The sequence below is a fragment of the Dromaius novaehollandiae genome, chromosome 10 (assembly GCF_036370855.1).
Source record: "Dromaius novaehollandiae isolate bDroNov1 chromosome 10, bDroNov1.hap1, whole genome shotgun sequence".
NCBI lineage: Eukaryota > Metazoa > Chordata > Aves > Casuariiformes > Dromaiidae > Dromaius > Dromaius novaehollandiae.
This window is the reverse complement of record NC_088107.1, coordinates 11,054,163-11,079,337: the sequence shown is the minus strand read 5'-3', so window position 1 is coordinate 11,079,337 and position 25,175 is coordinate 11,054,163. Positions and strand designations below refer to the sequence as shown.

At 37.9% G+C, this 25,175-nt stretch overlaps 2 protein-coding genes across 4 annotated transcripts in view; one reads left to right on the top strand and one right to left on the bottom strand.

The window, feature by feature from the left end:
* Positions 1 to 818: 818 nt before the first annotated feature.
* On the bottom strand, positions 819 to 11,733 carry SAXO2 (stabilizer of axonemal microtubules 2). Of its 2 annotated transcripts, none has more exons than XM_026121229.2 (4): positions 11,558 to 11,733; positions 5,735 to 5,914; positions 4,141 to 4,343; positions 819 to 3,501 (listed from the first exon to the last, which is right to left on the bottom strand). In XM_026121229.2, the coding sequence occupies exons 1-4, from the start codon at positions 11,596 to 11,598 to the stop codon at positions 2,519 to 2,521; spliced, it is 1,407 nt and encodes a 468-aa protein (XP_025977014.2). In that variant the 5' UTR covers positions 11,599 to 11,733; the 3' UTR covers positions 819 to 2,518. The 2 variants fall into 2 exon arrangements, with proteins under 2 accessions (XP_025977014.2, XP_025977015.2); XM_026121230.2 differs by having other exon boundaries at positions 5,846 to 5,914.
* EFL1 (elongation factor like GTPase 1) overlaps positions 11,724 to 25,175 on the top strand; it is a 93,053-nt gene continuing 79,601 nt past the window's right edge. The window contains exons 1-10 of one of the 2 annotated variants that reach the window (XM_026121292.2): positions 11,724 to 11,797; positions 12,404 to 12,506; positions 13,232 to 13,299; positions 13,489 to 13,573; positions 14,993 to 15,126; positions 15,755 to 15,892; positions 16,631 to 16,845; positions 22,573 to 22,696; positions 23,616 to 23,692; positions 23,843 to 23,979. In XM_026121292.2, coding sequence (XP_025977077.2) covers positions 12,416 to 12,506; positions 13,232 to 13,299; positions 13,489 to 13,573; positions 14,993 to 15,126; positions 15,755 to 15,892; positions 16,631 to 16,845; positions 22,573 to 22,696; positions 23,616 to 23,692; positions 23,843 to 23,979 — 1,069 coding nt within the window. In that variant the 5' untranslated portion in view covers positions 11,724 to 11,797; positions 12,404 to 12,415. Of the gene's footprint in view, positions 11,837 to 12,403; positions 12,507 to 13,231; positions 13,300 to 13,488; positions 13,574 to 14,992; positions 15,127 to 15,754; positions 15,893 to 16,630; positions 16,846 to 22,572; positions 22,697 to 23,615; positions 23,693 to 23,842; positions 23,980 to 25,175 lie in introns of both variants that reach the window. The other variant, XM_026121293.2, reaches the window with a different exon arrangement.

The following is a 25,175-nucleotide window of genomic DNA, read 5'->3' as shown; positions in this document are numbered from 1 at the left end:
TTGCTTGTAAAAAAAGTGACCTTAAGTATTCGATATTGTGTGAAGCTTTAAAATATCATTTGATGCTTTTCCTGGAAGCATGATCTGTAGGGAGTGGCTCTTTCAAATATAACATAATAAAGGCTGCTCTCTTTCACTAGTAAATTTAGGGAAAAACATTAAGGGCAAATTGAAAGCGAATAAACTGCCCCCCCACCCCTTTCTTCTCCCCCCCAAATCCTCAAACACATCTGCAGAGGATCTGTTAAATGTATCTGAATATGCCCTCCACTTCCTCTCAAAATTTATTGCACAGTGCTGGTAGGTGGCAGCAAATTACTATCCTCAACTTACTTAAGATAGAGAAAGAAGAAAAAAGTGACTTGGGGATCTATGAAAACAGCTGTGAAAATTACAAAAAGCATCTGGGCTCGCTCTCATACCCAGAGGAAGAGCCATTTTCAGCATAACACATGGGCACTGTTACTTCATGGATTCGGATTGCATTTCTCAATGTTGAGTCTTTCTGCCTTTGTAGAAAAGGGAGACGGAAGGTATTAGGAGTGTTTGTAAACTACTTATGAGATGCCAAGATTGTGTGTAGGACATGGAGTGAGCAGATACAACTGTGGGAAGTTTGGTCTCCTCAGTGATGGCTTGACAGAGAATGACTCGAGCTTCATAAAGAAAAGGGATTCTGCAGTTTGTTTTCTCTGTGGTACAGAAGGATGACAATGAATTGGACTTTACCTGTCCTACTCTTAGAGCATCAGTTTTTTGTTGGCCTTACTCATGCCCTGTCCAAAATATGTCTTTAATAACTTGGAGAATTAATAATCTTTAGAGAGAGAAAAGTTTAATTGAATTGATGTTTTCATCAACTGATTAGGTCATATCACAAAGACACAGTACAAGGACACAAGTCATCTAAAAGTAACTGGTGCTCTAATAATGACTGGAGCTGTGTCTTGCAATGTCTTACACAGAGCTAACATACTCAGTTCAGCTTTCTTCCGTTGCATACGATCCAGTTCCTGCTTTCACCATTTTTCCACTATTGATCTTAATCCTTTTATTGGTGATTTGGTTTATGAAATATCAACACACAATTCTTCAGAACCAAAATGATTTTCCTATAGCAATGAGTACAAGATATGCAATAAAAAAAAAAACTACACTACTGAGATAGAACATGATAATATCATTAATCACAGGACTGTTTATAGGGACTGAATTAAATCATGAACATAATGCAACAGTTTATCTAGATTTACCATAATTAACATAAAGATGCATGGAGAAAATACTTAATCCTTCATGTGGAAGCGTAATCATTGCATGTACAATTTCTATAAACAATTTGTTTTCTGTGTATTTGTAGCAATTCTTTGAAGGGCAGGCAGCCTGAATCCTGACTGTCTAGAGATTTGTTTGACTCCTTTGATGTTTCTTTGAATTGAGTTTCACTAACATGTTCTGTTATTATCTCTGCATATGCCTTTCTAGTTTTCTGTCATTTCATCCTTCAGACTGCCTTTGCAGTGAACTTTGGCAATGGTGCAAGGTTGTTCAGCTTTAGAAATCCAATAGCAGGAGTGAAAGCTACTGAGGATTGGCATTAATTTTTGAGCCCCATTCTATCTTCCTCACCATCTGCATTAGAAAATTTGAAAACCAATTATCTGTGCAATCTGTTTGTGGTATTTGATTAAACTCACACTGAGGTGGTGAGGAGACATCTATACTTAGTGTTTGCATCAGCTTTGTTTTCATTGGAAGTCAGGCTAAAAATGCTCTATCTGGGAAATTAGGGAACAAAGTCCAAAGACCTGCTTTATGTCTGAGTGATTTCAAGTATGTGTACAGAAAAAGAGCAAAGTTACTTTTTGTTAATCACTCTCTGAAATTACAGTTTGACATTTAGACTCTTTTCAGAAGGATGAAAGAAAAATAATAATGAAAAAGCTAAAAACAGGTTTTTAGAAATGTCTAGGTTTCATGGGATGCTATCTTATAATACAATCTGGATAGCAAAATGACAAGAAAAAATACTCTCATCAGATTACTCAAAGTATTGATGAGATGAAAAGTTGTGCTGATAAGCTAATTATAGCTTTTTGCTGTATTATGAAAAAGGTGCTATGATCAAAATATATTTAAGTTATATTTTTGTTATTCTACAAATACAATCATTTGATTTGATTTGCTGAAAATCTGGAAAAAAACCTCTATGATGTACGTGTTTGAGCTGGAACGTAATGAAAACTGGAAAGTCCCAGAAATTAGAATGCACACTCAGAAAAAAAAAAAGAGAGATATCTGGAAGATTCATTATTCTTACAAAAATTGGCTAATCTTTATTAGTTTTGTAATAAACTTATCTGATTGTTTTTGTTTTGATTTTCTTTAAGCTATTAGTTTTAATATTTTTAAATCAAAATGTGCATTATTTGATTTGCTTTCAGCTTTATCTAAGGAAAAAAGAACTAGTAGGATTCCAATTATTTTGCAAGGCTGCTTGAAATAATACTTTTAAATATTATGACACAACAGCTACTTCCTTTGGAATATGATTACCATTTGATTCAGAAAATTCTGGAGTAAGCTGGCGGAAGAATTTGTGACCATGAGAATCTGTGTTTACATAGACATATCCTGGAGGAGATGGATAATTTGCTGGGCAGATCTCTTGTTTCTTTGGGATATATTCTGTGCGATACATAGTTTCATCTTCAAAACGAGCTGAATTAGGAAGTACCACACGTAAAGGTTTGAAACTTTGAGCTGGAATTATCTGATGTGGTATGTAATGAGATTTGAATGTAGTTAAATCATCAAATTTTCCTGTGGATTTGGGAATTTCCTGATGTTTTTTAATAATTTCTTGCCGACAGCTGTCCCAAGCTTGAAAGTCGTCTTTCGTTGTAGTATTCCCTTGGAAAGGGGCATTGGTTCTTCTTCCATTAGAAACTGGTCTTATGGGGAGAGCAGGAGAAATCTCATGTTTAACATAATCAAGATGGCTTGTGGAGTTGAAATCCATGTTACCTGGGGGCGGAATGTATTCTTTTGTTTTGCGGACCTCGGGCAAGGAGACTGACCATGGCTGAAAACGATCCTGGAATTCAGTGAGCCCATTAAAATGAGCATTGGACCCAACTTTAGTATTTTCAGGCTTGCAGCTTTTTGTGAATTGCCCAGGTAGTCCTCTAAAATCATTCCGGTGGGTTGTGAGATCTTCAAATGGTTGGTTGTTTGGCTTGTATTCTTCTTTTGATCTTACAAATTTTGGTTCCAATTGATGAGCAACATAAGAAGTGCGATGGCTAGTAGTACCATCAAAAGGTGCATCTGAAAGCTTGGTCACACAAGGAGGTTTAAAACTTTTTCTGGGATTCAGTTCCCTAGGAACAAAGTCATCTTGAAATGTAGTAGAATTTCCAAACTTCTCTGTAGGTGGGTGGAATGTGTGGTCCACCTTACTAGGTTCCCTTCTTTGAACTTCCCACAACCTATAGTCATCTTTAAGGCAAAATATATATATAAATATATATATATAAAATATAAGGCAAAATATATATATAAATATATATATATATAATATAAAGCTTTATTATTTTTGAGTGTTCCTTTAAAATTAAGCCATTTTTTTCTGGTATTAACCCTCCCAATCCAAAGAAAATGGATATAAGTGAGAATGGTAATGTTTTCTGCATGTATGTGATATGGCAAATCTGTCTTTCTGCTATTACCGGAATGATAAGAACAGACAGAAAATTCTACTTAATGCCCTACTAGGACTATTTCCTTGAGGAAAAAGAAAATGTTCCATGTCCCCATTAAATGTGTGCTTATACACAAAATAGCCATATACAGGTTATAGGTATAATATCCTATATTTTACCTAGAAATATATGTCAAGTATACAGGACTGAAAGGAACCTTGTAGGTAACTGGGTCATATTCACTACTGGTAGTGGTTTCTCCTATAGAAATCTATAAATATCAACTCTAAAACAACTGGAGTGCTGAACATCTAAAAGCATTACACCTGCTTTCTATTCATGTCTATCACCCAAAGTAAGAAACCCAGTTTCACATCTCTAATGAAGGTGATTCGGAATACTATCTTCCCCTTCTAAAGGAGGCATAAATTATTACCTTGATAAGTTGGTATGGTATCCAATTTTCCTCCTGTGGTGTGTTTTCTCTCTAACGGTCTTACTAATATCACTGGTTGCATTTTATGAGCATTATAATCTTTCTGGTATGTTGTTCCCAGTTCTATCTCTCCAGTCTTTGGTTTATGTTGTTCCGGTACCCGAAAAGGTCGCTTCACAATATCATATGGTAAATAATCAGATCTGAATTGGGGGGAAAAGGAAACACTGGTTAAAAACTTTTCTATTATATGGAAAAACAGAGACTTAAAATGTTTAGTCTGAAAAGTCAATTAGAGGCCATATATTAGAGGATAACAAGAAGGCAAGAAAACCATGCTGCATAAAAATAGAGTTTCTGATGCATGGTATATTCTTTACTCAGGGGAAGATGTTGAAATAACTTTTCAAAACTCCTACTATTTTACCCTCATTCCCAGTTTAAAACTATTCTTAAAAAATCTGAAAGGAGACTAGAAAAGTTTCTTTAATTTTACAAATAAATGATCCAGAGAGCAGAAGCCAGAGCAAAGATCAAACTACCATGAGTGGCAAAAATTTACAATTGCATAAGAAGAATTGAATTTGAATGGAAAGAACATTTCACCATGGATCTCATGGATCATTTTTATAAGGGCACATTACATAAACGGGTGTGTATTACATATATTGGTTTCTAAACAGTACACTCCGTACATAAAAAATGATTTTGCAGAAAGGCATTTGATCTTTGTATGTATGTCACTTTTGTTTTCTTTCACAAACAGAAATAAAGAAGTTTCGTCTTTTGCCCATATAGCTTAAAAGAAAAGCAGTATTTGAAAAAATAAAGGTTTATGTTCCTGTCACATCATTACCATTAATGCTGAATAAGTGCTGTCTTTTTCTAACTCCTTGAAAGCTGCTCTTCAATTTTGTGAACTTATTATCAGAAATTTCTGGTCTTTGCTTATAGGCTTCTTTATATCTTTGTTCTTGCTATTACAATGAGCTCTATACAGATAAGACCTTCAGGCCCCAGCACATCCTCGTTACAACCGTGCTCTGCAGATTTACTGACTCAGTTAAGTGAACTCACTGTAGGATCACTGCCTGGGTCTGTGCCCTGAAGGGCCAGAGCTAATGAACTCCTTACAGTGGGCTTTCTCCCAGCCCTAATCATTTAGAACAGTTGGAACAAAAAGTCCCTGTTCCTTTCTCTTAAGGTTTCATTTTCCCTAGTATCTCAGATTATACAACTGTACTACAATAAGTTCCCCAGTGTGCCACATTGTTTTTCAGGATCAGTGAGGCCCAGATTCTAAAACAGGAAGACAACAATGATAAAAATAAATTTTGGATCTTCTTTACAGATTAAAGCATGCTGTAAAGAACAATTTTTTTTGTGTATGCTTCACTATCTTTGATGACATTTTTGAGGTAACTGTATTTTTACACTGAAAACTAGTACTTTAAAATACTTTAGGACAGCAAAGGATACAATGATTGCATTTTGAAAATGACTGCAATATGATGTCCAGTTCCCCTTAAATAAGAAGTATGAGAAACTTTAAAATACAAAGTAACTGTAAAACACATTGCTTTAAAATGTTTACTTAAATGTTGTGATTCCTTCCATTTTCCCACGATGCACTTGGTACTCTTGTTTCGGCTTAAGGCTCTGGGGAGGAGGGATGTTGCTATACTTGGGATATTTTTCCACATACTCTGTCGTGAGGCATGGCTGTTGTCCATTATCATAAATCCTTGTGGGTTTATGAGGGCAGCGATGGCGCCTGGGTAAAACACATGAGATGAGATCATTTTGAATAGTTTCATTTAAGGGGGAAACCCATCTCCTATCTACCGGGAGCAAATAACAAGTGAGGAAGATTAAGCACTGTGAGTAGCTTGGGTTTAAAATCTTTTCTGAGTGATAGAGGAAAATGCAAAATACTGTGCTGGCAGAGGTCACAGAGCATAGTACCTAACAGAGTAGTACTCAGCATCACTGTACCTGTTAGCCCTTAGTACAGGATACAAGGAATGGATAGTGTTGATCTCAGTCTTCTAAGCAATGCTGCCAACAAGATACACTTTCAGTTTTTTTAAATCTTTAATGATATTATTACTCTTATTTATAAGAATAGTCAATAACTGCCCTGCTTCACTTCTCCTCTGACATCCTCTCTTGTTTACTTTGTTTTCCCTCTTCTCTTGTCTTTTTATTTCTGTACATCTGCTCACATACTTTCACTACAGCTCGTGGTTCACCTTCTCTGACTAAAATTTTACTGGTGCAAAAGTCTCATCTGCATTTCCAGTGCTCTGAAGGCCCTTTCTGACTTTCCAACCCTTTTTTTCTCCCTAGAGCTGATTAAATCCTCTATCTGCCAAATTATGTTTGTTTAAAAATATTAACATCTTTTTTTTGTTAATAGGGGTTAATTCAGTTACACTTGGTTTTCATACTTATTTTAATAATACCATTGTGTTAATAAGCGTTGAGGCGTATTACGACTTACAATAATTTATAACTTAAACCTTATCATACGGTGTAAAATAAATATGCAATTCAAGTGTGTATACATATATGTATATATTTTGAAAGTAGCATAGAAAATGTTATTCATTTTGACTTGTATGATATACATTTACATCTCTGGTAGTTTAAATGTGAATCAGGATCTTTTTCTCAATTTCAAGCATAGTTTAAAAATTTTAATTCAGCTAGCACAGGATTATTATTTAATCTCTCTTTCTAGGAAAAATATAATGGAAGTTGTTCTTCCTATTTGTGGTTGCCAATTTGCAATGCTGGTTCAGATACAAGGGAAATAACTAAAAATAACGCATAACTTTTTAAAATAAATGTACCTTGTAAAAGCCTGTACAAGTGAAACAGATATAACTGAAGAATGAGAAGAGTAAAACTGTATAGTTATTAGTGGGTACAAACAAATTCCAGTTTCAGGAAGCTAGATACCCAAAGAATGACTTGAAGGTCTGCAGAGTAGTTTAGTTAGCACTGAATACCAAGCAGAAGGAAAATATGAATCAAAGCAAAGTAAAATTGAATAGAGAAGCAGATAGGAAGGACTCGTGTCAGGAAAAGTGAAGAAAAAAGCCCCCCAAAACACTGAAAAAGGTTATCTGGGACTGAAGATCCCTAAAGCTGATATTAATTTGGGCTGCATGACCTTGCAAACTCAGGACATCTAATAGAAATGAAGTAGCTCTACCTAAGAAACCACAGCCTTTCAGAGCCTCAGGTGCTTGTTCCTTTTCAATCTAGCCAAGAGATACTCAAGTAACAACAGAGAGACCTACTCTGAATACAGCAGGGAAAGGAAAAACGTAGGAGGGGGAAAGAACAGGAAAGGCAGGGAAAACAAGCAGGTGAGATTGTGCTGTTTCCCAGTTCAGTGCCTGCCTGCCACTGTATTTTTCATGAAATTCAGCTATTACCTTAGTAATAATTTTTAAGGTAAGTATGAACAGCACATGCTGTCTTGTTTCACGCCTAAAAGTAACATCTAAGAAGAGAATAAAAACATTGAATATATGTTTTGAAAGCTAGTTGAAGTATAGGCTACCAAATTACTGTTCTCCATAGATTTTAGGCATAAAACTCAGGAGTTTGAAACAAAGAGAATATTCATCCACAAAACAAGTTATTCTGGCATAAGATGATCCAGAAAACCAACTGCCAAAGAAAACACCTCCTCCAAATGGCTGTATCACTGGCCTTCAAACACTCAGCTCCCACTATTTCCTATGGAGCGTTGTCAGAATATCCCCCACACTGCTGAGCTGTTATGCTACAAGCAGAAATAACAGCAGAAAAATAATTCCTTGCAGAGCGGATCTGTAGTTCTTGGTGGATTCAACATAGGGCTGAATCCTGGCAAAACTGTCTAATCTATGTCACCAAGGAAAGAAGTCAAATTGCAACAGAATTGATTATTTTGATGAGCCGAAGATGTCCTCGAGTCCAGTCATTTCTAGTGTATTAAATGATTCTGAACAACCTGTAAATGTGCACAAATTTGCTTCTTCCTGAACAGTCCCATCTGAAACTAAGTATGGCAGCACAGAATTTACCAATGACGAAATACAAAACATCGTCTTCAAGTTATAGAAAGCCTGATCTTCATATACACAAAAAAATCTACATCCTACTCTGTGGTGTAAAAGACCTTTCAGTGGGCCTAAATTGCCATAACATAAATGTGAATCTGGCTTAGAGAAGAGATTTTCTTTGTTTGTTAACCAATAAATTCACTTTTGGACATTATCCAAAAGTTAAACCAAAAGCTTTTGTTTAGATAGTAACTTTCTAAAACTGATCACATAGAACATTGCAGAGATTTTCTCTAGAGAGAATATGTTGAGAATCATTAATCAGAGAAGACAGATTACAGCTCTGATAAATGAAGTATGTTATTTATAATTCAGCTAGAAATCCTTGAATCTCTGATTATTTTAAGTGCATTATTTGTACTTAACTTCAATCCCAGAGCTACTGATATTCAAATGAATTTGGTGAGAATACGCCTCCTCCCATGAACGACTGATATCTGCTTGATGGATGATTGTTCTTTCCTGTCTTTGAGAGGAGCTAATTTTCTTCTGGCTTCCATAAGTTCTGAACAGAATCTCAGCTAAATAAAATTGACAGTATACTGGGTCTCTGGTGTAAAATGCTATTGCTCTGATTATTTTAACAGAATGATGCTGAATTTCACTTATGGAGGATCTGGCATACATACGATTGTTTTTTATACAATGCCAACAAGACACTTCCTTGAAATTTTCCCTCAGAGCGTTTTCCTTCCCAGAGAACTAGATTAATGATGAGAAAAGGCTTAATACTTACCATGAAAAAGAAGAAAAAATCTTGAAGTTTTTTAATTGCTAGTGTACACACCATGGTCTGACAGACAGAAGTTATGTTTGTACACTGTTTTTGAGAGTTTTCTGTTCTCCCAGCGCTGATAGAAGACTCTCTTTTCTACTGAGTTTGCATGTATTTAGGTGTGGTCGGTATGGAAGTTTAAACAACCTATATTTCAGAGAAATCTTCCTTTTTCTTTTAGCTTACGTTAATTCAGGAATCTAGATTTTTTGAAAGTAGTAACAGAAGTGCAATAAGTGAGGAACTGCTGACAGGTTAGATAAAGTGTGGGGGGGTTGTATCTCGAATAGGACTTCTACACTTTTGAATATCATGATTATCTTTTATGGTAGTCTGATGTTATTCTTGGGTACAGAGAGTTCATCTACCTCAGAGGATGTATTCTTCCTTGGAAGGACAGATTTAGCATCTTGTATTTGGTATTGGACATTTCTATTGAGTCAGTACTCTGAAGCTTTACTGTATCGGCTAGCAGGGGGTAATTTTCTCTTGTATTAAGTTAGCACATTTGCAACCCATGGGAAATAAGAAAATAAAAATATTTCCTTTTCTTTATGGAACTATCCCGGGTAAGACTATCTCATGCATTCCCACATTTAAAATATACCACTTTTAAAATGAGAAATGGTTCTGGAGTATCTTGAGAAACAATATAGAACCCAGCTATTGCGCTGCACAATGCAGTTATGACACTATTTTTGTGGTTTTCTTAAATAAAAAAAACAAAACAGAAGAAAACTCCAACCAAACATATCTCTCCTATAGCAGCTTGGAAATGATCATTGGTAGGCCTTGGCAGCATATTATATGCGTGCAAAAGTCCTATGCTCATAAGGCTAGAAATCATGTCAGTTATTAAATACGGAGAAGTCTCCAGCATTGGGCTAGAGAAGTATTGTACACTTTGTTAACTAATCTGTGAGCATCCTCAGCACTGGGTTTTCTGGTGGTTTTGGCATTACAATTATTTGTTGATTTTGGAAAAGATCACTTAATGGGCACAGAAAGTGATTTAGCCTAAGGAGAAGGAATCTATTCCATATATTCTTAAAAACATTGTAACAGTTATTTGATTAATAAGAGCCCAAGACTGTGACCTGTAAATACAAACAACACTCAGACACATGAGCTTTTAATGAGTGGATTATGTATGTCACAATGAAAAAAAAAAGGTTATTTTAGAATTTTGGAGGGTCTTTTCATGTCCCTGTAAAGAGAAAGCAAAACAAAGTTCTGTTGTACTGACTTTCCTCCCTTGTATTTGTAAAACTTTTCAGAGTGTTGTTTTTTCTTTTGCTAGGAAGGATTACTTCCTTCTATTTTAAATATTTAGAATGAAACAGTAATTATATCTTACAGAATTACAGGGAAGAGGATTTCCAGCAAATTGCTAAATGATAACTTCTATAAAATACTAGATTTTTTTTTCTTCTCTTTGAAATCTCTTCTAGAACATGTATATATTGTAATATCCAGGTAACACTGCCAAGCAACCAGTATTCCCCTAAAACCAGAAACACTATAGCTACACCAAGGGAAACACAGTATGCTGCTTAAAACAATAATGTCTGGAGGTTTTATTTACTGTAAAACCTTCAATGATGTTTATTTTAAACCATGTTTTGTGTTTTACTCAATAATTAATATTATTAAACTGAGTATTTAAGTTGAGAATGTTCATTTGGGTTGTACCTAGCTCTCGGCTGTCAGTGAAGTAAATCTATGGGGCAAACTACAACCACAGTCTCGGCCAAGAAGAACAAGAGCAGCTTACGCACTGCCCCTCACATCTATGGCCACGGACCAAAAAAACAGCGGCTGATGAACAGATGGACAGACTTCCCACGCGGAAACAGCGGGAGGGAGCTTGCCTCTCCCTACAGGAGCGCCTAGGGAAGATGTTTCTACCTGCTTGGTCCTGAGATACATCGGCTTTTGGAATTTTAACCTGTCGGCTTTACTGCTGCGAGTGCTGCGAGGACAGAGAACCACGAAGCGCACCACTTCCCAAGCCCCCAGCGACCCCGCGCTCCCCGGCACCGCGTTGACCCCGCCGCGGCGCGCACCTCGGCACCGACCCCGCAGCTCCCGGCAGCGACAGAGCTGACGGCGCTGCCGAGAGGCGGCGGTGGCAATGCCCGTGCGCTCTCTTAAAAGCTTTTTTTCCTCGGATAGGAATCTCAGCCTTTTCTTTCGCTAGATGGAACCTAGTAGCAACAGTTTAGTCTAAAAACACCACAGAGGGTCCCGTGTACAGCTGCCTACGACTAACCACGGGGCTGGCGTCCGGCGCTGACGCGGAAGGGTCGCTGCGTCACCACAGGCTCTTCGGCAGGAGCCTCCCGGCTGCAGGGGCCGGGCGGACCCCCGGGCCGGGGTCCGAGCTGAGGCAACGGCGGGCCGTGGCGCTCCCCCCCCGCGGCCGGGCTCGCACCGCACCGCACCGCACCGCTGCCGGGCGTCGGGGTCCCCGCGCCCCGGGGGGGCGGGGAAGGGGCGGGGGACGCCGGGGGCCGCTTACCCGCAGGTGCAGATCTCGCACAGGCACCGCGGCGGCCTCATCCTCCCGCCGCGCGGCGCAGCGCGGCCCGGCACCGCCTCCCCTCACCGCGGCGCGGTAACCACGGCAGCGCCCCGTCGCGTAGCAACGGCCGCGGCGTCCCGACGCGCGGCGTCCCGCCGCTTCCGCCTGACGTCACGCGCGGGGGCGGGGCATGAGCAGGAGCTGGCTTCCGGGTGGCACCCCGGCGAGGCGGTGCAGGTGGGGTGCTCTGCTCCCCCTCCGCGGGCTCGCGCGGCGGTGAGGGGGGGCGCGTGCGCGTGCGCGTGCTGGCGCGGCGGTTGGGGGGGGGCGCGTGCGCCGAGCGGGGCGCGCGGGCGGCGCGGGCTTTGCCGTCGCGGCCCTGAGGGCCCAGCGGGCGCGGGAACAGCCCCCCCTCACCCCGGGACCCGGGGCGGCCGGCGGCGCCTCGGCGGAGCCCGAGCGGCTGAGGGCCGGGGGCAGCCCTGGGGTGAGCGAGGCGGCGGGGGGCCCCGCCCGAGGGAGGGGGAGGCTTATCTGGGGGCGGGCAGCACCCGCTCGGCGCGGTCCGAGGGCGAAGCGGGGCCTCGTGTCTGTCGGGGCCGCCCGCACGTTTATGGGGGGAAAACACCCAGTTTCCTGTTAGAAGCAGCACCGTGCCCTGTATTTGACAAGTTTCTGGTGTCCGAGGTGGAAGGTAGCCGGGGGCCGAGGCGCGTGGCACGCGCCGTGCGCCAGGGGCAGGTTTGCGTGATGAGCAGCTCTGATGGCAGCCTGTGTCATCGGAGAAAGTACCTGCAGTTTCTCAGGTCGCTTCCTAAGTACAGCACTTCCCTCTGTTCGCAGGATTAACTAGCCATGGTCCTCACTAGCGTGGGAAAGATGCGTGCCCTCCAGAAGAAGACTTCTGGAATCAGGAATATCTGCATACTGGCACACGTGGATCATGGTAAGGCAGGTGTTAGTGGCAGGAGCTGGGGAAAACTTGTGCGTGTGTTAGTTTGAACGATGGCAAAATGTTTTGACAACTCTGTTTTAAAGCAGAAGGTTTTCATGGATACAGCTCTAAACTGCCTTATTTCAGGTGACCAGGCTGCTGATGCTAAGGAATGAGTTTCCCATATGCACGTTACTTCTGTCTTTCTGATACATGTGATCTTTTATTACTTAATAGAGTGTTAAATTTCAATAATTTAGAATAGTTGAAATTTAAATTTCTTTTACAGTGCTGATTTTGGTAATGTTGACATGAATGAAATATATGTATGTGCAAGGTGGATTGTTATAGCTGCTTGTTGAGATAATAGAACTTCATTATGTAGGTGGAAATAGTAAATGCTTTTTTTAGGGTATTAATCTTTAGTTTGCCTAATTACCTGATGTATTAGGACTTTGAAGTACTGCTTGTCTTCTCGACTGCTTTTCTGGTCATAGTAGGTAAGGTCGTATTCACTTTACAAAAAAAAAATTATGAGTAGCTAATATAGGTGAAATTGAGTGACCTGGGTTTTTTGGGGGGGTTATTTTTTTAATTAGTTTGTACTTTCTTGCCTTTTTAAAGCCTTTATTAATTTTTTTTTAATCCTAGAGCACTAGATGTTGTCAACATTCATAATGTTGTCTTATCCTCCTCTGTCATATGTATTTATTTAAGTCATTTATTTTTCTTTTTAGGCAAGACTACTTTAGCTGATTGTCTGATATCTAGCAATGGAATAATCTCCAGCCGCTTGGCGGGAAAGGTAGAGTAATACTGTAGTTTTTAACAAAATTCTGGTGCGTATGTACTAGGTTTGTAAATCAGTGATGATCAAAGAGTGAAGTTTCAAGCCTTTCTAGACCTTATTTTCCCTCAGTCGTACTCTTTGGCGGTTGGGAAGTAATTTGTGAAGATAAGTCTACCAATTTATCACTTCTATTTTTGTACTCAGCTGAGATACCTAGACAGTAGAGAAGATGAACAGATCCGAGGAATAACAATGAAATCTAGTGCCATTTCATTGCATTTTGAAAAAGGTGAGTTATTGATGCTGGCAAGTACAAACTTGAAGATTTTTCTTAAGTTCCCTTTCTGTTTTTTCATTGTTGAGATCTTTTTATATGCAGCTTTTAGATTTTTTCAGTGTTAGGCCGTGACACTGCAAAGACCTAGGCGTTTTTTTTTAACTGAAAACCAGGACAGTCAAGTTCCATCTCAGTGTTAGAGAAGCTATCTTTGAAACTTAAGATAAGCAAGTCAGGAGTTTCCTGCTGGGTATTTGTGTAGCCTGCATAGTATTCTTTGATATTTGATTACTACATTTCACAGTTTTGTGAATTGCAAAATTTAAGATCCAGTGCTGTGTTTTCTTAGAGGACTTGTTGGTTCATAAATTCAGTTTACCTGGTTGTGTACTTACAGCACGGTAATTAGCTAACTTTGTGGAACAGGGCTTACATGAGTCAAATGCTCATATTTCTAAGTAGAAACAGAATAGTTGTCTTTTTCTATTTTAAGTCTAAATCTTTATATTTTGATCTTCAATCTTGAAATAATCTCATGTAACAATATGATTTTACAAAACCTATTTTTTAAAAATTTTTTTTAATGGTCTTAACTTTACTATACTCCTATGTCAAGGTGCTTGTCATACTTGGCTCTAAATTGTTCAGAGGGTTTTTTTTTGTTTTTTGTTTTCAAGTGTAGTTACAGTTTCATCTTTGTATTGACTGCTTGTTCCTCGCTAGTCTTATGCTCAGCTAGGGAAATGAAAAACATGATGAAATACATTACTAACAGGCTTGTGCAGGAAAACAGGAATGACTCTAAGAGCAATCCACGAACAGAAAAGCCACCATAGGTCTTTCCATTTCAGCTAAAGCCTGATTTTATTAAAAAAAAAAAAAAGTTGAAATCGGTGATGTTCCATGTAAGCATTGTGAACAGTGGCTGTTTTTATTGTTGCCTCTGAAGTGGCCTCGCTTTTAATAGTTAGAACCTTTGTCTGTTGCTTTTTTGTTATCCTGTGAATTAGATGCTAGTATAACCTCTTGAACAGGGAAGTCGTTTGATCTTATTTTGATTATGGTTGATGATAAATGCAGTGCATTCCTTATAGTTTCCTAGAGTCTCTGGAAAGCAAAATTTTGGGAGCAGTAGTGTAGAAAATGTTAAAAAGGTCTCCATTTTTGATAACTTGAAGGTAATTTAGTAAAGTGGCGTCAGAAGCATGTTTTTAAAAAAAAATCACAATTTTTGGTTGAAATGGAGATTCAGTCTTTTGTCAGGAATATAGGGTTTATTTTCATGATGATCTATTCTGGGTTATCTTTAAAAAGCAGACTACAAGGCGGTTGATTAGTGTTTTATGTATTGATGGTCTATTTGGAATGTTACTACTGAAATAAATACTTTTGGAAACTGTTTTGTAATAGTACTTTATTGTTTGATCCTAGGTGGTGAGGAGTATTTGATTAATTTAATAGACTCCCCAGGGCACGTGGATTTTTCTTCAGAAGTATCTACTGCTGTCCGACTCTGTGATGGTTGCATCATAGTGGTGGATGCTGTTGAAGGAGTCTGTCCACAGGTGAAATAAAATATATTAAGTATGTGAAGAGAAGAGAGAGTAAGCAGAACAGAGTTGCTTATATGTTTTAAGTATATTGTTAGAAATAAAAGATAAGCTGGTTTAAGAAGTTTTGTGAAACTTTCCATAAATAAGAGGTATGAAAGAGGGTAGTTAGTTTTTTAGTTGTACTGAAAAACAATAACAGTTGTTGGTGAATGGGTGTAGTGTTGGAGCAGTGAGTGTATTTTTCTGATAATGGAATATTTGTACAGAGAAGAAATAAATGTCTAAAGGGAAAAGGAATTAAATAATGTCTTTGTGTGCTTTTAGGGAATTGAAAGTGAAAAATTATGCAAAAAAAGCATGGTGATTGCCATGTTTATTTTTTCATGGTTTGGTGTTAAAAACTATGTTTTAGGGGGTGGGGGGGACCTTTTTTGCCATAAAAAATAATTTCTGCAGAATTTTGTAATAACTAACACTACATACCAAGGGAGTCAAATCACTGGTTGACACTTCAAACCAGAGCCTTATTGTACGTTTATTTACATTTTAGAATTATGTTGCCATTCACTTTAACACTGCACCTCTTTTGCAGTATCAAACTTTCTGTAATGGATTTTTTAAAAGAATTTCTTCTTAATAGACTCAAGCAGTTCTACGGCAAGCATGGCTGGAAAATATCCGTCCAGTATTGGTGATTAATAAGATTGATCGTTTGATTGTGGAACTCAAGTTCACCCCTCAGGAAGCGTACTTGCATCTTAAGAATATCTTAGAACAGGTATTCATGCTATCCTGGGATGTTCATACAGCAGGTTTTGTTTTGTTTTGTTTTTTTCTCCCCCTTTTTCTCTGAATTGAGAGATATTGCAATTTTTAGTGGCTTATACTTGGAATAAATTTAGTGTAGTAGAACCAGTTTTTCCTTGCCTTCTGAGACCAAGCACTATAGCATTTGAGGTTTATGCAGAATGTGCATGATAGTGAAAAGAGTATCAAATCCATCTTGACAGGCCATCAGGAAGATATTGATGGGTGTATGCAGGGATAAAACTAATTCATCTTTGAAGTTGTAGATTAAGTTGCCTTCAAGCTTTCTTTTCAGAGCTTACTGTAAGCATTTATCCGCATGGTTTTCCCTTTGCCCTCATTTGCTGTTTGTTTGTTGGATGTAATGAGTTTTTATGTCACCATTCCTTATTTGGAGAAACAAAATATATTACACGTGAGAACCTATATCTGAGCCAATGCTGATATGGCCGGCTTTGATCTGAAAGTATGCCACGCGTGAGCCGAAAAGTTAATGTCATCAAACTCCTATTTTCAAATGAGCAGGATTACATGCAGAAGGGCTTGTGTTTTAAATTGTATGGTGAATCCTAAGCATGGTTTCTTAACTTGTTAAACAAAAAAATCTCCTTTTTTATACTTTGGTGGGGCTGGGTTGAATTGCATTTTAGTTGCAAGAGTTGTGAAGCAATGAGTAAATCTTGGGATGTTCTTACATACCCTCCCATAGGTCAATGCAGTCACTGGAACGCTCTTTACCTCCAAAGTACTTGAAGAAAGAGCTGAGAAAGAAACAGAAAGCGAAAGTATTTCGGATTCTGCACCAGGAGATCAAATTTATGACTGGAGTGCTGGCTTAGAAGATACTGATGATTCCCATCTTTATTTCTCACCAGACTATGGAAATGTGGTGTTTGCCAGTGCAATTGATGGCTGGGGTTTTGGGTGAGTCTAGGATTTAGTTACTGTCTTTCTGTTAGGTTATTACTGTAACACCTTAAAATGTTGGCAGTTGCATCATATTTATAATATTTTTTAATTTTTTGTGTGACAGGCAGCTGTATGTCTGTCAGTTCTACTATGTGTTAACACTGGACAGCTGAAAATACTGCTGGCTTTGGCATCTGTCTGTGGACGTGGCTGCTTCTGAGGCAGGGACCTCTGCTTTACACAGCAGCTGCTAAGCTGACTGTAATTTCTAGTCTAGCCTGTTAAGGTGAACTTAGTGCTTTGTTAATTAGTGAAATTTGATAGGCCTTAATAGAGTAGACTGAAAACTGCAGGAGTACAAGAGCTGTTTCACAAGTAGATTGGACCTTCCAGCTCCAGGGACAGTGACATTCATAACAAGTGTAAGACAGACAGCTGGCACCAGGGGAGCAGTTTCAGCTGTCCAGTTCTGTCCGGTACAGTTCTGGGTTACAGAAGTAGTGTCTGCATTTTCTCTACCAGATCTTGGTTAGTCCTTGAAATTATGCCTTTGTTCTCAGGTGTTTTTACCTATCTGTCATAATTAGCTTTTTTTCCTGTTATTTTTCTTCTTTCAAGTGCATTTCTTATCTCTTGTTACGTAACATTTGTATTTCTGTTTCAGCAGTTGCTAAAGACAACTGCAGAGATACTTAAGTAAGAATTTGAGGGTAGAACAATTTTAGAAAATTTTGTGGATTACTATATTTGAGTTTGCTGTCAATTCTGTTTTTCAGTCCTGTTCTTAGTAACTAGTTTCAGAGGGCAGCAGCCTGTTGTAAAGACTGCGCATTCTGATTGTTTGCCGCAAGGTGGAGTCCTTGTCTTTGTCATGAGTACACAATTAGAAAAATGCACTGTGTAATTTAGTGCACATCTTTATTTTTTTGGATGGCTTTGCAGTATTCAACTGTAGCATTTTTAAGTCAAGGTCAAGCTTTTATTTGGATTTAAGGTTCCTTGGGGAGTTTGTAGTATAACACAAACCTTTTTCCTCACAGCAGAGGAAAGGGGTAAGTAAAATGGACTGTTCTGTTTTAATTAACTGCCATAAATAATGTATGAGAAGAAAAAATAGAAATGGTGGAAACTGAAAACCAAATCTTTAGATTCTGACATGTAGGAGTATGTTTTAGTCTGAAAGAGATCCTTTTCATAGAGGATGCGTGAGGGAAGACCTGTTCATTTCTGTGAAAACCTCATCTGGCCTTCATACCTTTGGTGGTCCACACATCAACACATATGTTGCCTGAACTCCTCCATTGCCCCATTGTACCCACAACTGCAGTTCTGCAGTACTACACGCTACTCAGTATCTTTGTCACACCACTGTACAGAAAGCCAGCACTGCTGCTGGTTGGAGCTCCTCCAGTTCCCCATGCTACTTGGCAGCGCTGTGTGTCCTGAATTGTTGTGTAGTGTGTAGTATGGCTGTGATGTGAAAATCCCTTCTCTTAGCTGCACCCCACTTGCCTCTCCCTGAAGTCTCCAGGCCTTACACTGTCTCCCTGATTTCCCATGCACCCGCCACACCTGTGCAATATAGTCCTTTCCTCTTACCCAGTACTTCTACTAACATTTCTCCTTCTTCAGTTTAAGAGCTCTGTCTCACTCTCTGGTGTCTTTAGTTGGAGAGAAAACAGACTGTGTGTATGGCAGGGAACGATGTGATCACTAGCGTGTTTGGAAGGTGTAGGAATGTGTGCACCCTTTAAGAAAAGAGTACATTGTGGATTGGAACTTGTTGATGAATAACACCTGGTAGGGTTGGGAAGCAGCTCTGTGAAATCAAGACACAACAGAAGAAGTCCTGAGCTAGAGAGGATGTCATGGCTGTGGGCTGAGCACACTTAAGTTCTGGCTGGTTCCAGTCCAAAGGTAGATCTATCCCATCTATGCTTTAATGTTTTAATGTAAAATGAAGGTAATTATGTTAACACTGTAGTACTTCGATCTTTGTGCTTATTGCTGATGTCAGGCTTGTGCTTCTGCCCGGCTTCCCTCTTTCAAACTACTGTCATATGATCTAAAGTCATTGAGTCTAGGTATCTGCATCAGAACTTCAGATACGAGATGAAATAAATCCTATATGAGAGAGAGAAATGGATTCCCACTTTAGGCAGTTAAAAAAATCACTAAACAAAGGGTGGTGTAAATCAGCATTAATGGCAGTGTGTCTGTCTGTCTGTCCTATTTTCTGTCTTACTCTGTGCAGGGGAAGTACTTTTGAGAGTAACTGGCTGCAGAAATGTTACAGTCCTTGCAGTGACGGAGTAATAGCTGCAGTCAGATGTAGTAATTTTAAGAAAAAATTACCCGAATTTTAAGATGCAAAAAGTGAAGCATTCCTGTTTTTTTTTTGGTTGAATATATGCTGCTAGGTCTTTATTCTTCTGTCTGTCATCTTGTTCTTTTAAGGTCTGTTTTTCTGAGGCAGTATTGATACTCCAGATTGGTTTAAGGGAAGTCTAGTGGATATTTTTTGAGGAGGGGGGAAATGTTATTGCCTCTGCCAGTTAATATGCAAAATAACTTTTGTTACTGCGGGCAGTATATATTAGTATTGCTGGAAACAAACATCAGAAAAATCATAGTGTTTGATGTACTGTTAAAACCACTGTTTTTAATCAACATGTTGAGGCAATCTGCAGAACATTCAGTCTCTTGATTTCCATCACCTTTAACAATATTTTGAAATCTGCAGTCTTTACCTTTTCTGACTTCAACCTTTCACTGATATTCCATGGGAAAAAATTAGTGGTAATAAGCTAGTATTATAGAGAGTATTTGGGATGCAACTGTTTCAAACTTTTTTCAGCTCCAGAGGATGTGAACTTTTTTTTAAGCTAATGTCAGTGGATTGGGGCTAACTGCTATTTGTCCTGTATGAAGACAATTAGGCAATTTGCAGCTTACTTTGCTTTTGAATACTAATGAGGCCTGTGGAGGGAATTTAAAAAAAAAAAAAAAGTAAAAAGAGTTTTGATTCTGAGAAGTTTGCAGGTGGCCTAGCTTTAGTATTAGTGTTCTAGATAAACTGTTGGGGAATGCTGAACTTTAAGTAGAAATGCTTTTTGAAGAAAATGATACAGTGGAGTTCTTTGCTACAATATGTAAAATTATAAGCTCAAAATTAGGAGCTTTTTCTTTAGCTCAAGCTACGTGATACTTGCAAGTAAATGATTGCCTATTAAAATCTTACAGGTTACAGAGCTAAATTCTGAAATAACTGTGTGGTCATAAACACCCTGTGGTCACTTCTGTAAATGGAGAAAGCAAGCATATCTTTTTTAAATGTTAGGTGAATATAATGCTTTTTGGTAAAAGTAAGACTTCAGGTAGTTCACTATATCAGGTAGTTCACAGTATCACTTCCTTTTGTGATATTTTTTCCTCTGATAATTCATCTGCAGATATAATTACATTTCATGCAAATATGCCTGAAAATTGTTTCTCCAACTCAAAAGTTTAGCAAAAAAGACCTCAGTTTGGACTTTTTGACAATTAATTTACATACAGAAAGCTGGAGAACAAAATTTGCCTAAAACAGTGCTTAGGGCTTGAGACTCTGTAGGTTTTTTTAAAATGGATAATGCCGTGTGTTCATTTCTTATTTTTATTTTTTTCCGAAGCACTTGGTAACTAAGTGACATTTCTGCACAGTGGAATGTATGGTAAATGATTAATGATATGTATGTAGGGTAAGCAGAAGTGGAATGATAAAGGTTGGAATGATGAAGCTTTATTTATTAATTTGTATCTGCTATGTACATGCCACCTGAAATATTTGTCAGGTGGTCTGAACTTTACATGTAGGGTTTGTACAAGGCTGAAATATAAATATTGATTCACATGTAGTTTCAAATGGGGGAGAAGAAAAAGGCCAGGACATGACCCATGCTTATTTTTGTGACTGGTGTGTTGATGTGCCAAGGAGGATTGGTAGGCTTTCTGTTTATTCTTTGTTGAACTGTGTTGATATGAGATGAACTTTGGAAAGCACTGCAATTTTTTGTTTGAATAGAAGAATAAGAAAAATACTTGTTAAGATTCTCCAAGTGTTACTTCCCTTCTGTTTTATATATTGAAACTTTTCTTAGATTGTCTTACTTGAATTATCCGTGTACGAGACTGTGTCGCAGCTAGAGACATTCATGCATCTAACTTTGACGTGATATGTTATTATTCTCTTGTTCAGTGTAAATCAGGTTGTTAGACAGTACATTATAGTCTAATTTATGTTCAACTGTTCTCTGTCCCACACAATGTTCCTACAGCTTAGACAGAATGACATGAGTCCTATCTGCTAGTTTTCTGACTTGTACCTGTTCTTACTCTCCAATTTTTTTCCCCTCTAACATAATGAGAAAGTATTAACGTATTTCTTGAAACTTAGTGAAAGATTGTCTGGTTTCAGATACCACTTTGTTTCTTCTGGTGAGCTGGTGGGCCCTGGCTCAAATAAATCATATAATGGGAAAAAAGAGCCTTTTTCTTAATTGGTTTCAGGAGATATGTCTGGACTGCCAGCAAATACCATCTGGTGAAATATGGATCAGTGGAACATTTTCTTAATTAGAGCGGGCCTTGACTGTTGTTAGATGGTTTGGGGTTTTGTTATTAGGAATATTACGACTTGTCATGGCAGAGTAAATTAAGGCATTGGGCAGTGCCAGCCTGATCCAGTGCTGAGATGAGTACATATGCTTTTCTCAAAATCTTCAGGTGTTGAAAGAATGCCATAAATCCATATGCAGCAGCTGCTGACACAGGAATCATGGAGGTTCTCTCCTCTTTTAGGTTTTGGGTAACTTCTGGAAAAAAATTTCCTTTTTGGGCTCAGTTCAGAACATACAGCTTCTATCTTGCTGACACGGGCAGGTGTTTTAGGTGTGCAGAAACTTTAGAATTCTGGATTTGGAAGGACAGAGTATCAAATACTGCCCTGTAAATAGTATCGTTCTGATTGTGAACATGTATACCTTTGTTTCTGTGTGTATGGGGAGAAAATATGTGGAAGTGAAATCTTTTACAACTACTCACTGAACACTTTCAGCAAGAAGACCATAGAAGCTTCAGAACTGCCTTTTTAAGGTGTAAGCAGCCTAGTTTTTTAACTTTTAACCAACACAATTGGTTTTTCCATTAGGCATTACATTTTTATATTATTTTCTGACTTTGACTCATTATTATAGCAATGCTTCAAACAAGAAGTGGCCTAAACTAGTTAATTTAAAAAATAGTTACCGTCGTCTGAGAGCTTGAGCTCAAGTGTGGTTCAAAAGAGTGTTTGATATTGGCTTTTACTGTTCTGGTCACAGACCATAGGTAAATGCATAATGTGACCTCTTTCATAAAATAAACTTGAGTCATGGTTTAATATTTGGAAGGTTTATTTTATGGGTTTATTGCTTTTGTTTTTTTACTGTGGGAGTAGTATAAAAGTATTTCAGATAAACAGGTTCAGCTTTCAAGCTGTCTTGAAACAAAATAAAAACAAATACTGTTGACATTTTTGGGCTGTTACTACTGAATGTTTTTGCAGGTGTAAAATAGTCTGAGCTCAAGTGAAGGCAGTTGGGAAAAATAGGAGTAAAATAAGGATTTGTGTATGATTATTCTATAAGCTGTCACCTGTTTAGTCTGATAAACACATATAAACAGCATTACACTTTTATCAAGAGGCATTTTGTTTTCTTCTAGGATTGAGCATTTTGCCAAACTGTATAGCCAAAAGATTGGAATCAAGCCTGCAGTACTTCTGAAGACTTTATGGGGAGATTATTATCTAAATACAAAAGCAAAGAAGATAATGAAAGGTGATCAGGTAATTGCTGAAGAAGGGTGTTGAAGGTTTTCTGTAATGTCAGAAATACTACTTTTAAAATTCTTTCCTCATAATGTAGTTTGAAAATTGGGCTCAGTACATTTTTCAACCAATGTTAGTAGGGTTATTAAGCCATTAGCATAGCTTGCATCAGCCCTTAGAGACAAGACCATTCAAAAATTCTCGAAGCCACATGGAAAAAGTCTCATCTAACTTATTCTAACAGTTGATGTTAAATACCCTGTGTCTTTGCACAAAATCAGGGGCATTCCAGCTTCCAGAATTAAGAATACAGTGAAACACGCAAGGCAAATGGCAAACCAGCAGTATAGGAACGATGGTAGTAAGTGGTTCTCTGTTCCCTTATTTGAAGAGTCCTTCAACAGCGAAGGACTTAGGGTTTAGATATAGGTTTAGCTGGTCATTTAGGATATGGAGCATCACTGCCATAGGGAGATCCTAAATCCTGTATGGAGACCCTGGCTGGAAAGCCACACTTCTCTTGCATTAAGCTTTTCCACTGCTAAAAGTCAGAGAGAAGAAGGATTTTTCCCTCTTTCATTTAATGATAGTTTATTTTCAGAGTTTATGAAGATTAATAGTTATAAAATGCATGATAACTAGGCTCAGGGTAGATATGTTCCTTATTGACCAAGCAGATCTTTTTCTGAAATTGAAACTATTGCTTTTCACTTTGCAGGTAAATTTCGTATTTATTTGGTCTTACAACTTTCTTATTAGACTATGACTGAATTAGAGATCTTGTGTAGAAAAAGATAACTAACTGGCTTGCTTTTGAATAAAGATTTTACAAGTTCCTCATAAAAATGATTAGTTTAAAGTGTAGACTTAAGCCTATGGTAAAACTGAGGAGTGGCTAAGTAGTTAGCTATATAATGGTTGTTTTATGTTTTACCAGTCAAAAGGAAAGAAACCTTTGTTTGTGCAGTTGGTACTGGACAACATATGGAGTCTGTATGAATCTGTTATGAAAAGGTGAGAACTGTGATATTTTCATGGAATCCCTTACTGTTTGCTATAATGATTTTTGAAATATTCTGATCACTTCAAAATGCAAAATGTTATAGATGAGTTACATATTGCTACTGGGTGTTTTTTATTTTGTTTTTTTCCCCCCCGCTATAGAGACAAAGAGAAAATTGAAAAGATAGTCACCTCTTTGGGATTGAAAATTGGTGCACGGGAGTCACGACATGCTGACCCTAAAGTTCATCTTAATGCCATTTGTAGTCAGTGGCTACCAATATCTGAGGCAGTCCTCTGTATCCTTAAGCAAGACACTCCTTTTTATTCTGTTGGCAGTTTATATATTTCAAAGCTTGCTTACATATTTCAGTATGTGATTTGGTATAATTTGTTTTCTTTTTCAGGCCTATACTAGTTAGACCTATATTCTCAGTTGTAATACCTATATATCTACATATTTCATATCTACAGTTAGTTTTGTGTTTCTATCAGCTTCGTGTTCTGCATCCATGTTTTCATTAGCAAAATAAGTTATGAAGCCAGAGGTAATTTAAAGATATATTTTATTACATAGTTTATATAGAAATTCTCCTTTTTATAGTCCTATTTTATCTTTTTCCATGAATTTTTGTAAACATTTGTTGTTATATTTTAGGGACACACATTCCTAATACAAGATCAGCCTTTACTGTTTGTCCGTTGTCTTTGCGTTCTTTATAACAAAGAATATATAATTGTTCATAACATATAACACATAAAGAACATGTAATTTTTCAGAAGGTGATTTTTCACACAAATTTGCTGAAGAATAGTTGTTGCCTGAAAGGGATCTTGTTCTCTGGTGACATTGTTTATGTTGCAGATGCTGCAGTGGTTACAGCATTCCTACCTAACCTCTATTTGAGGAACTTTTTAGGAATAGCTGTATTTTCAATTTGGCTCCTACTTTACTTTCTGATTTGAAGTTCTTTTTCTGAATATTTTGCTGTTATGTCTTAGGGTGATGATAGTGTTGGAACTATATGAAAGCTCACTTTATGTTAAGACCCAAATTAGTGAGAGATCTATTGGAATAAAATCTCTGGAGTAATATTGTATAAAAGACAGTAAAGAGGGTTTTAATTTGTTTTTGCTGTGTATTTTTTTCATAGTAACTGAAGATGTTGATGAAACAATTCTGTGAGTGAAGCTAGGGAGACATTCATATATACTTAAGTCAGCAAGGAGCAAATATTTCACTATAAGACTAAAGAGAGAGTCACATGATTAGAACTGAGAGGAAGGAACTCATTAAAATTTTAACAGAATTTAGACATTAAAACTTTGTATGTCTGTGGAGTTTAGAAGAAAGAGCTTTTTATGAACTTTTAAAGTGTTCTAACAAAACAATCCAGTAAATCACTAGAAGGCTATTAGGCAAAACACTTTGAATGACCTCTTTCAATTGTGTCTGTGTATGCACATGTATTCACATATATTCATAGTAACTAAT